Source organism: Xenopus laevis, chromosome 9_10L, assembly GCF_017654675.1.
Source record: "Xenopus laevis strain J_2021 chromosome 9_10L, Xenopus_laevis_v10.1, whole genome shotgun sequence".
NCBI lineage: Eukaryota > Metazoa > Chordata > Amphibia > Anura > Pipidae > Xenopus > Xenopus laevis.
The window spans coordinates 134,226,840-134,239,398 of NC_054387.1; the positions used below are offsets into that span (position 1 = coordinate 134,226,840).

Below are 12,559 nucleotides of genomic sequence, written 5' to 3' on the forward strand. Positions count from 1 at the left end.
ATATCGTCAGGGGTGCGCCGCCAATGAGGCGAGCTGAGACGCTCGCCTCAGGCGGCAACGCCGGAGCGGTTTCCAGGGGCGGCAAAAAGCCGCTCCTGCACCTTTAAGAGCCGAATTTCCGGTTTTTAAACCGGAAATTCGGCTTTACGAATGCGAGAGAGCGCAATTGCGCTCTCCGCATTAGTGTTCCTGCCTCCCCTCCCGACAGGTAAGTCGGCGAGGGGGGGGCGGCATTGCAGGAGCCGCCTCAGGCGGCACTAAGGTACGAATCGGCGCTGGATATCGTGGGGCCCCTTTTCAACATCACAATCAAATCTGGGCGAGTATCAGCAGTGTATCTGCCTCACTACGTGTGTCTGAAAGGTAAGTGTCACCCTGAGAAACAAACCAATAGGATTTATCATCAGTAACACTGTCTCACTGACACAAACCAATAGGATTTATCAGTAACACTGTCTCACTGTCACAAACCAATAGGATTTATCAGTAACACTGTCTCACTGACACAAACCAATAGGATTTATCAGTAACACTGTCTCACTGACACAAACCAATAGGATTTATCAGTAACACTGTCTCACTGACACAAACCAATAGGATTTATCAGTAACACTGTCTCACTGACACAAACCAATAGGATTTATCAGTAACACTGTCTCACTGACACAACCAATAGGATTTATCAGTAACACTGTCTCACTGACACAAACCAATAGGATTTATCAGTAACACTGTCTCACTGACACAAACCAATAGGATTTATCATCAGTAACACTGTCTCACTGACACAAACCAATAGGATTTATCAGTAACACTGTCTCACTGACACAAACCAATAGGATTTATCAGTAACACTGTCTCACTGACACAAACCAATAGGATTTATCAGTAACACTGTCTCACTGACACAAACCAATAGGATTTATCAGTAACACTGTCTCACTGACACAGACCAATAGGATTTATCAGTAACACTGTCTCACTGACACAAACCAATAGGATTTATCAGTAACACTGTCTCACTGACACAAACCAATAGGATTTATCAGTAACACTGTCTCACTGACACAAACCAATAGGATTTATCAGTAACACTGTCTCACTGACACAACCAATAGGATTTATCAGTAACACTGTCTCACTGACACAAACCAATAGGATTTATCAGTAACACTGTCTCACTGACACAAACCAATAGGATTTATCAGTAACACTGTCTCACTGACACAAACCAATAGGATTTATCAGTAACACTGTCTCACTGACACAAACCAATAGGATTTATCAGTAACACTGTCTCACTGACACAAACCAATAGGATTTATCAGTAACACTGTCTCACTGACACAAACCAATAGGATTTATCAGTAACACTGTCTCACTGACACAAACCAATAGGATTTATCAGTAACACTGTCTCACTGACACAAACCAATAGGATTTATCAGTAACACTGTCTCACTGACACAAACCAATAGGATTTATCAGTAACACTGTCTCACTGACACAAACCAATAGGATTTATCAGTAACACTGTCTCACTGACACAAACCAATAGGATTTATCAGTAACACTGTCTCACTGACACAAACCAATAGGATTTATCAGTAACACTGTCTCACTGACACAAACCAATAGGATTTATCAGTAACACTGTCTCACTGACACAAACCAATAGGATTTATCAGTAACACTGTCTCACTGACACAAACCAATAGGATTTATCAGTAACACTGTCTCCACTGACACAAAACCAATAGGATTTATCAGTAACACTGGTCTCACTGACACAGACCAATAGGATTTATCAGTAACACTGTCTCACTGACACAAACCAATAGATTTATCAGTAACACTGTCTCACTGACACAAACCAATAGGATTTATCAGTAACACTGTCTCACTGACACAAACCAATAGGATTTATCAGTAACACTGTCTCACTGACACAAACCAATAGGATTTATCAGTAACACTGTCTCACTGACACAAACCAATAGGATTTATCAGTAACACTGTCTCACTGACACAAACCAATAGGATTTATTCAGTAACACTGTCTCACTGACACAAACCAATAGGATTTATCAGTAACACTGTCTCACTGACACAAACCAATAGGATTTATCAGTAACACTGTCTCACTGACACAAACAATAGGATTTACAGTAACACTGTCTCACTGACACAACCAATAGGATTTATCAGTAACACTGTCTCACTGACACAAACCAATAGGATTTATACCCAAGGATTCAGAACTCCACTGGACAGACCCAATAGGATTTTATCAGTAACACGGGTCTCACTGACACAAACCAATAGGGATTTATCAGTAACACTGTCTCACATGACACAGAACCAATGGGATTTATCCAGAACACTGCTCACCTGACACAAACCAATAGGATTTATCGAAGTAACACTGCTCACTGACACAAACCAATAGGATTTATCAGTAACACTGTCCACTGACACAAACCAATAGGATTTATCAGTAACACTGTCCTCAACTGGACACGAAACCAATAGGGATTTAATCAGTAACAACTGTCTCACTGACCACAGGTAACCAATAGGATTTATCAGTAACACTCTCTCACTGACAACAGAACCTGTCATGACACTCTCACCACACAAACGCAATAGGATTTATCAAGTAACACTGTCTCACTGACACAAACCAATAGGATTAATCAGTAAACCACTGTCTCCACTGACACAAACCAATAGGATTTATCAGTGAACACTGTCTCACTGGACACAAACCAACTAGGGAGTTTATAAGTAACACTGTCTCACTGACACAAACCAATAGGATTTATCAGTAACACTGTCTCACTGACACAAACCAATAGGATTTATCAGTAACACTGTCTCACTGACACAGACCAATAGGATTTATCAGTAACACTGTCTCACTGACACAAACCAATAGGATTTATCAGTAACACTGTCTCACTGACACAAACCAATAGGATTTATCAGTAACACTGTCTCACTGACACAAACCAATAGGATTTATCAGTAACACTGTCTCACTGACACAAACCAATAGGATTTATCAGTAACATGTCTCACTGACAAAGATTTCAGTAACACTGTCTCACTGACACAAACCAATAGGATTTATCAGTAACACTGTCTCACTGACACAAACCAATAGGATTTATCAGTAACACTGTCTCACTGACACAAACCAATAGGATTTATCAGTAACACTGTCTCACTGACACAAACCAATAGGATTTATCAGTAACACTGTCTCACTGACACAGACCAATAGGATTTATCAGTAACACTGTCTCACTGACACAAACCAATAGGATTTATCAGTAACACTGTCTCACTGACACACAGACCAATAGGATTTATCAGTAACATGTCTCACTGACACAAACCAATAGGATTTATCAGTAACACTGTCTCACTGACACAAACCAATAGGATTTATCAGTAACACTGTCTCACTGACACAGACCAATAGGATTTATCAGTAACACTGTCTCACTGACACAAACCAATAGGATTTATCAGTAACACTGTCTCACTGACACAAACCAATAGGATTTATCAGTAACACTGTCTCACTGACACAAACCAATAGGATTTATCAGTAACACTGTCTCACTGACACAAACCAATAGGATTTATCAGTAACACTGTCTCACTGACACAAACCAATAGGATTTATCAGTAACACTGTCTCACTGACACAAACCAATAGGATTTATCAGTAACACTGTCTCACTGACACAAACCAATAGGATTTATCAGTAACACTGTCTCACTGACACAAACCAATAGGATTTATCAGTAACACTGTCTCACTGACACAAACCAGTAGAAATCAGGAGAAGGAAGGGATATTATGTGCCATTTTCACTTTATGTTTCACTATTTTCTATTGGTCATGGGAACAATCTTTTTTTGAAGAAGACATATAAGATAAGTGGAAATCCTCTCTCCCCTCCCCCCCCCAATCTAGTAGTCAATAATGAATAATATATGGTGCTGATTTCTCTCTGTGTTAAAAATAATTTTTATCTTTACAAACAGCCCCTTTCAGCTACTGTCCCTGTTTGAAATGAGGGGTGGGTGTGTCCTATTCAGGAGTGGTCAGAGAGGTCAAACTTCTGAATAAATACCCTTTTAGGTACTAGATGCTGTGCTGGAAGACTGACAACCTCCACAAGGGTAATACATATAGGCATAAAAAAAGTTTCTGCAGAACACTGAGAAATTAAAGTGATGCAAGAATTTATTTAACTTTCAAAACATACAAAAAGGGCAACATTTCAGTCCACCTGGGCCCATATTGAAGCCTGAATGAGGGGTGGGCGTGTCCTCACGGTCCCTGCCAGAAGCACAATAGGAGGGGGGACAGCCAATCACAGCCCTGCAGTCACACAAGCACAGACAGGCTTCAGTTCCCTATCAGGTCCTGCTAGCTGCTGATTGGTTCCTGTCCTACAGTGCAGTGAGCTGAGTGCACAGCCTGGGAATTCAGGGAGCAGCAAGTGGAAGAGAAGGGAGGGATTATTAGGGTTTTTGCAAAAATATTCAATAAAACAGCCTGAAACACTACTTTTTTTAAGCACAATTCTTCTATATCTAAATGAGTATAATGCACTGGTACATTCTTATTTTTTACACTAAATCTCTCCTTTAATTTAGAAATCTGAACTGGGGCTATTTTACTTGTTCAGGAATTAAATTTTATATTGTAGAGTGAATTATTTTTGCAGTGTAATTTATAAATATAAACTACATCACAAAGATCATGATAGAATCTTTCTCGAATGTTGGAACTGTAACTATTTCACACCCCTAATACAGTTATTTAAATGCAGTTGATATTGGAAGCTAAATCCTGTAATTTCCCCACAGGAGGAGACGTGGATAAAGCAATGTTCAGAGTGGCCCATTATAAAGATGACATTATCATCCTGGAATCCCCAGTTAGCGTTGAACCTTTTTATGTTGTTCTGGAAAATCCCACCTTCTCCCCAGTGGGGGTTATTAAGCTAAAACCATTACGTAACATACTCAGGAGGAAAATCCCGACTCATGGCATTGTCATGTTATACAGCAGATACAAAACAGGTTACACCATTCATCTCTACTTGATGCCACATGATCTCTCATTAAAGCAGGTAAATAAATTCCCATGTTTCTCTCAGAGAGTCAGAACATTGAGATATCTGATATGTGGCTAATTTATATATAATGTGTTTAGGCTGTGCACAATAAGGAGACTGGGAATTGTTTTTACTGGGTGGACAAACCTTACTGGAACACCATTATACACACTAGGAGAATATACACTGTGGAGGGACCTGAGGAAGCAGAAATAAATCCAAAGGTGAGTACAAACATCTTTCTTGGGGAAATAACATCTCCATCTGCGTGGTTATGCTTTACCATGCCGCTAAAATGCCTATATCCTTCTGTAACCTCAGATATTTTCAATTTCTACATGAAGCATTGTGGTACTGGGGTCCTAAGTTCATTTTGACAGCACTGTATAAAAATAATAACATCCCCACCCATTTTACAGTCTTAAATTATGGACCAACCCCTGAACATAAACAAACTGAATTAGCCAAATATCCTAGTTTTTTGTTGTTGTTGTTAAAGGGGATGTAAAGGCAAAACAATCAAATACCATTTTTACTTTCTTTAATGAAAAAGAAATCTATGTCCAATATACTTTTATTAAAAATTTTTTTACAGTTTTTATAAGAAAGCTGACTGTATGCAGTGAAATCCCCCCTTTGTTTTACTTGCGGTGACTACTTTGGTTAGGAAACTTAACTGCTCTGCAGGGAAACAATTACACTTATGAACAGCAGGGGGAGCCCCCGCCTTACTTCCCAGCCATGCAGAACTCAAGCAGCTTTGTTTGTTTCCCTGTAGAGCAGCTGGCAACTGTGTAGAGATTTGTATTGGATTTTATTTTTGTATGTATGTATAACTATTTGTAAAGCGCTGTTAAGGAGCAGTTGCACTGTACAGTGCATAAAAGTACTATATATATATATATATATATATATATATATATATATATATATATATATATATATATATATATATGTGTGTGTGTGTGTATATGTGTATATATGTATGTATATGTATACACGGGGAAGACAAATCACATAATAAATATACACCAAAATCATATCAGAACAAAGAGCTTAAGTGCAATGTGATAAGAGACATAGTAGGAAGGATGTCCCTGCCCCATAGAGCTTACAGTCTAAATGGATGGGAGGCTAACATACAGGCACAAATTGGAGATGAAAAAGTGCACAAGGTAAGACATAGTCAGAAGGCACAGGACTAGGCTAATGTTCTAGTGATCCAAAAGGTAGACTCTTAGTTTTTTTTTGAAGAGATTGAGAGAGGGTTCTTTACGGAGTAATTCGGGGATAAAATTCCGGAGCTAAGGAGCAGCAAGATAAAAGGGTTTGAGACCGGAGGTGGCAGTGGATGGTGTGAAGAGAAGGTGGCTCTGAGAGGAGCAGAGAAGACAACCTTTTTGCCTTTACATCCCCTTTCATTTTTCCAACTCCAGCTGCAGGGACAAAAATCATGGAGCCAGATTTAAACAGATAAACTGGGATTCTATTTGGAGGATTATTTTGCTGCAGCCATTGGTTCTGCAGAGTTGGAGAAAGTTTGTATTAAACAATACAAAAACTATAAAATCCACATTAGATTAAATGACAACACAGGACCCAGTGCAGTCTGTATATTCGGATTATTAATCAGTTTTGCTGTATCGGCTTCTGGCAGATATTATTTGACTTGTGCTGTTTTGATAATTTATGACGATCCCTAAGCAGCCCAGACCACACTGAGCATGTGCACAGTCTTGGTCTAGCAAAGATGTATAACAAAGTTACAAGATGGTGACCCCCTGTGGCCAACTTTGAAAACCTAAATCATTTGTTTGATTAGGCTTGTGGTGCAGTAAGTTCATGCTTATGTTTAGTATACAAAATACAGCATTTCTAGCATTATTCTATTTTAGACTTTAGTTCCCCTTTAAACAGGGAAACTTTAACTTTTCCATGTTTGATCCTTTCCAGTGCAGAGATAATCCGCCTGCATAATGGATTCCTGTTTATCTGTTAAACAAAACAGTCACAACAAAGTGGGAAGGCATTCATTTGTATACTCATAATCGAATTACTACCGCACAAGGACCAAACATGGAGTAACTGTAATTTCCATGTTTGCCCTCTTTAGCTCACGAAATAATAAAAACCATAGTTTTTTTAGTAGTATATATACGACTACCCAACACTTCAGCTGTGCCAGTTAGTGATGAGTGAGTTGGCAAATAGTCGATCGTCACCTGACCCTAATCTGCTCACTCCTAAACTCTACCCAACCTGGTGTTCCATCATTATTTATATACCCCGCTTGTAACCTTAAAGGGATACTGTCATGGGAAAAAACATTTTTTTCAAAATGAATCAGTTAATAGTGCTGCTCCAGCAGAATTTTGCGCTGAAATCCATTTCTCAAAAGAGCAAACAGATTTTTTTATATTCAGTTTTGAAATCTGACATGGGGCTAGACATATTGTCAATTTCCCAGCTGCCCCAAGTCATGTGACTTGTGCTCTGATAAACTTCAATCACTCTTTACTGCTGTACTGCAAGTTGGAGTGATATCACCCCCTCCCCCCCAGCAGCCAAACAAAAGAACAATTGGAAGGTAACCAGATAACAGCTCCCTAACACAAGATAACAGCTGCCTGGTAGATCTAAGAACAAAACTCAATAGTAAAAACCCATGTCCCACTGAGACACATTCAGTTACATTGAGAAGGAAAAACAGCAGCCTGCCAGAAAGCATTTCTCTCGTAAAGTGTAGGCACATGTCACATGACCAGGGGCAGCTGGGAAATTGACAAAATGTCTAGCCCCATGTCAGATTTCAAAATTGAATATAAAAAAATCTGTTTGCTCTTTTGCAAAATGGATTTCAGTGCAGAATTCTGCTGGAGTAGCACTATTAACTGATGCGTTTTGAAAAAAACATGTTTTCTGATGACAGGATCCCTTAAACTTTATAAATAGCCCCTTTATTGGAGCTCCCTATAGAAGTTCACTGGTCCTTGTCTGTGTTTCAAATGAGGGGTGGGCGTGTCCTAACGGTCCCTGCCAGAAGCACAGTAGTCAGTCACACAAGCACAGACAGGCTTCAGTTCCCTATCAGCCTAGCTGCTGACCTGATAGGTAACAAAATGCAACACCCCCAGTGGTGTAACTACCGGGGGAGCAGGGGGTCGATTGGGCCAGGGCCTGCCCCCCTCTAGTTACATTGCTGGACACCCCAGATGGGGGAAGCATTTTTCTCTATGTAATGAAGTTAATGCTGACCTACTGAGTGCTAGAGAGGAATGTTTCCCCTGTTAGAAACTAAGTAAGGGTTAAATGGGGATATAGGTAACATTTTATGTTGCTATGTAACAGCACAAGATTGTGTGGGATGTTCCAAACTCTGATCCCCCTGCTGTAATGTAAGTCAGATGAGTTAAAGATTTTGTTCCTGCATCTACATCCGACAGTCACTGTATTTCAATGAGAACAAAATCTTTTCGACATCTTCAAATTGTATCTGGTCAGATGCAAACACTGCTGTCCCTCCCCACAGTTGTTGAGTTGGACAGCAAAACTTCCATGCAATTTACATATCAGATTTTTTTTTTATCAGTCCCATTATATTTTGTACCATGTGGCTACATCTGACTTGTAAGGGTGCGTTCTGTCGATCCAACACCATCCTACTAAGCCTCCCATCTAGTTTAGTTCTGAGAGGTTAAATAAGAGATGGGAGATCACTTGGTGATTTTAAAGTATTTTATTTAGAAATGTTATTGGCTGATGTCACCATGCAACATATAGTCCACATTACTTATTGATCTGTATCATGTGATTATACGTGAGCCTATGATCAAGGACTGGAAGAGACTGAAATGCATCAGACTTTGAGCCCTTGCCATGTTATTAACTTGCCCAATAAAAGTGACGTTTTACTTTTTACAGAGGTGCAACTTATTGTGATTAAAAACAGACTAAAATAATCCCTATTCATTGCACTCGTGTTGAACCAAGGGGGTGTACTGTCCCTTTAAGGAAAGGAGGAAGAAGGGAAGATGTTTTAATAATTGTATATTCTCATAATATAATCAGATGTGTCTGTTCAGTGAATGGATGGTCCATCAGACAATAACCCTGCCCCCACCCCACAGGCAGCCTAAAGGTGGCCATACACTATAAGATCCGCTCGTTTGGCAAAGTCGCCAAACAAGAGGACCAGTAACATATAAAATATTTTTTTGAAAATTCGTTAATATACAACGAAAAAAAAAAACCACCAACACAAATTCAATTTTAAAATAGCAAAGCCTTTATTAAAAAATAACTTACAGAAAGTCCACTTCCTGTCCTCTTCAGAAACGGCGAAAAGGCGACCATCCATCCTGCAGCAATCGATTTCTCCTCCCTGGCTTTTCAAGTAACAGCATGCGGCTTCTTCTCCTCCTTGATTTGGGGCCCAGCAGATTCTCGATGAAGAAAGAAGACACCCTGGCTTCCGTGGGTTCGCTGTTTCACCTGCTTTGCAAGGAAGGGTCGCTGTTGTGCAGGAGCATGGCTGTCTGCACAGGGGCAGCCATACGCGGGAACAGAGTCTCCCCCGTGAAGGAACATAGTTTCAATTTCTGGGGAGGCTGCGGTACATTCCAGAGCTGCCTATAGAGCATGAGCGCATGTGTCTCTACTGGCAGCATTGTGCGCAGCTTCCCAGCGGCAGCAGGGAGGGTTGGGGCCGGCTGGGGATTTCCCTTGTGCCTTCAGAGACTCTGTTCCCGCGAATGGCTGCCCCTGAGCAGACAGCCATGCTCCTGCACAACAGCGACCCTTCCTTGCAAAGCAGGTGAAACAGCGAACCCACGGAAGCCAGGGTGTCTTCTTTCTTCATCGAGAATCTGCTGGGCCCCAAATCAAGGAGGAGAAGAAGCCGCATGCTGTTACTTGAAAAGCCAGGGAGGAGAAATCGATTGCTGCAGGATGGATGGTCGCCTTTTCGCCGTTTCTGAAGAGGACAGGAAGTGGACTTTCTGTAAGTTATTTTTTAATAAAGGCTTTGCTATTTTAGAATTTAATTTGTGTTGGTTTTTTTTTCGTGGTATATTAACGAATTTTCAAAAAAAAAATTTTTTTTTATGTTACTGGTCCTTTAACCCGATATGCCCACTAACGGCTGGGCGATATTGGATGAATCTAATCCTGGGGCCGATTGATTGGATTACAATACTACGAATGGGCTCCGACGGGTTGCAGGACCGCATCAACTAGCTGATCGTACAAAAAAATCAAACTTGACCGATCAATATCTGGCCAATTTTTGGCCTGATATCAATCGGGAGGACCCGTCGGGAGCCCCCACACATGGGCAGATAAACTGCCGAATTGATCTAAAGGACCAATATCGGCAGATTTAATCTGCCCGTGTATGGCCACCGTTAGTTTGTAGAACCCTCAAGACCTTGTGTGTCCCCCTGTCCTATAGGCTTTACATTAAATACATGTATTATCTATTTCAGGAACTTGAGCTGCGATTGGATGACAAGTCTGAGCTGTATAATTACAGTGAGATATACTTGAAGAAAATTGAGGATAACATTTTGTTAAAACTGACATGCAGAGATGACGACAAACTAACATGACAAGCTCAGCTCAGGAAAGGTAACTCTCTTCTCTTGTGACTGTGTTAGAAATACAGAGAATGTTGGATACATGTTCCATCCCATTTCTTCCCCTTTGGAGAGGAATCACAAAAGATTAAAACATTTAAATGAAATGATCAGTTCATTCTTGGTGTTTTTGCCCCAGGCTCTGTAGGTATAATTAAATGATCATATTTCTTATCCCTTCTATTCCTGTAGCTGAATAAGTTGCAGCGTCTCCAGGTGACAGACAGCGAGGATCTGAATATAAAGCTGGTCACTAACTGTGTTTCCTTTCTTATTTCCAGAAGATCTAACATCAGGAATGGAGACTATACAGGGTCAGAATTATTTCTCAATCCTTTTCTTGTTATCTAGCAGTAAAGATTGTTGTACACGACCTGCTTCTGAGGCTGAGTATACTAAATTCTGACCCACACATCACTATGGCAAATGTCAGATGCCATAGACACTTCACTATTAAGTGAAGGGGCCAGTGGGTGGGGGGGGGGCAGTTTGGGCCTCTGTCCCTGTTCAAATGAGGGGTGGGCGTGTCCTAACTGTCCCTGCCAGAAGCACAGTAGGAGGGGGACAGCCAATCACAGCCCTGCAGTCACACAAGCACAGACAGGTTCTGCTAGCTGCTGATTTTGCAGTTTATTTACAATAAAGTAAACACAATTCTTTCTATATCTAAAGGAGTAAAATGCACTGGTACATTCTTGTTTTTTACATAAAATATTTCCTTAAAATTCTACCTGTACTGTTTTATTGGCAAATTTCCCCAAAATCCCAACTGGACCCACTCATCTAGGGATGGGCGAATTTGACCTGTTTCCTTTCGACCATTAAAGTCTATGGGCGTCAAAAATATTGTTGCGCGGGGAAATTTTTTTGAAGCGCTTTTTTTTTTTTTTTTTTTTTTTCGACGCACAACGCAATATAACTCTGGGCGTCTTTTTTGCAGCGAAACAAGGCGAAAAAATTCACCCATCCCTACTCATCTCTTGGACTGTGGAAGGCTAGTGGCACCTAGGGTTGCCAGCTTTTCTGGAAAAAAATACCGGTCTTCCTATATATTTATCTTTTTTCCCTATGAATAACATTGAGAGCAACCATCATTTTTACCGGCCAGGTGGCAGCCCTAATGGCACCTTGCACCTCACATTTTACAATGCCAGCCAATTAGCCGTTAGATGGACCTGACAGGAAACTGCAGTTTATCTTTTACTATGTGCAGGGAAACTGTGATTGGCTACTCACCACGTACAGTTCTTCTAGGGAAGGACCATTAGAACATGTTTGTTGCACATTTGTAACAGACTGTAGATCTGAGCTGATTGATGGGGAATTCCAATAAAGGGGCCATGGTAACCATATTTTTTTTGTCCCCCTTCCTTACATGGTTTTCATTTGTTCCTTGTTTCTCATAGGAGGGGAGCATTTTATAGACCGGAACCAAGCAGCTCTGATTAAGAGAATGTGTGACCCCAACATTATGCTTTTTCTGGATGAGCTTCGGGAGAAGAGGATCCTGAATGATGAGCAGTACAGCACTGTGCAGAGTAAGGGAACCTCCCAGGAGAAGATGAGGGAACTCTATGACTATGTCAGGTCCTGGGGGAACCTCCAGAAGGACATTTTCTTCTCTTTTCTGTCAAAGTATAATTATCCGCTTGTCATGGATCTGATGCAAAAGTAGAAAAATCCCCTCAATTCCTCTGCCAGAAGTCAATTAACCAAATCTGAAACGTAACTGAAACGTAACTGAACACCTTCAGTTTCTTTATATACTCACTCGCTTGTAAGAGC

The 12,559-nt window shown here is 40.6% G+C and overlaps 1 protein-coding gene across 1 annotated transcript; it reads left to right on the forward strand.

Moving 5' to 3' along the window:
• The first annotated feature begins 225 nt into the window (after window positions 1-225).
• On the forward strand, window positions 226-11,058 carry LOC108703841 (NACHT, LRR and PYD domains-containing protein 1b allele 2). The gene is made up of 5 exons (XM_041576642.1): window positions 226-363; window positions 4,891-5,156; window positions 5,240-5,365; window positions 10,625-10,766; window positions 10,967-11,058. The coding sequence occupies exons 2-4, from the start codon at window positions 4,911-4,913 to the stop codon at window positions 10,745-10,747; spliced, it is 495 nt and encodes a 164-aa protein (XP_041432576.1). The 5' UTR covers window positions 226-363; window positions 4,891-4,910; the 3' UTR covers window positions 10,748-10,766; window positions 10,967-11,058.
• Window positions 11,059-12,559: the final 1,501 nt, after the last annotated feature.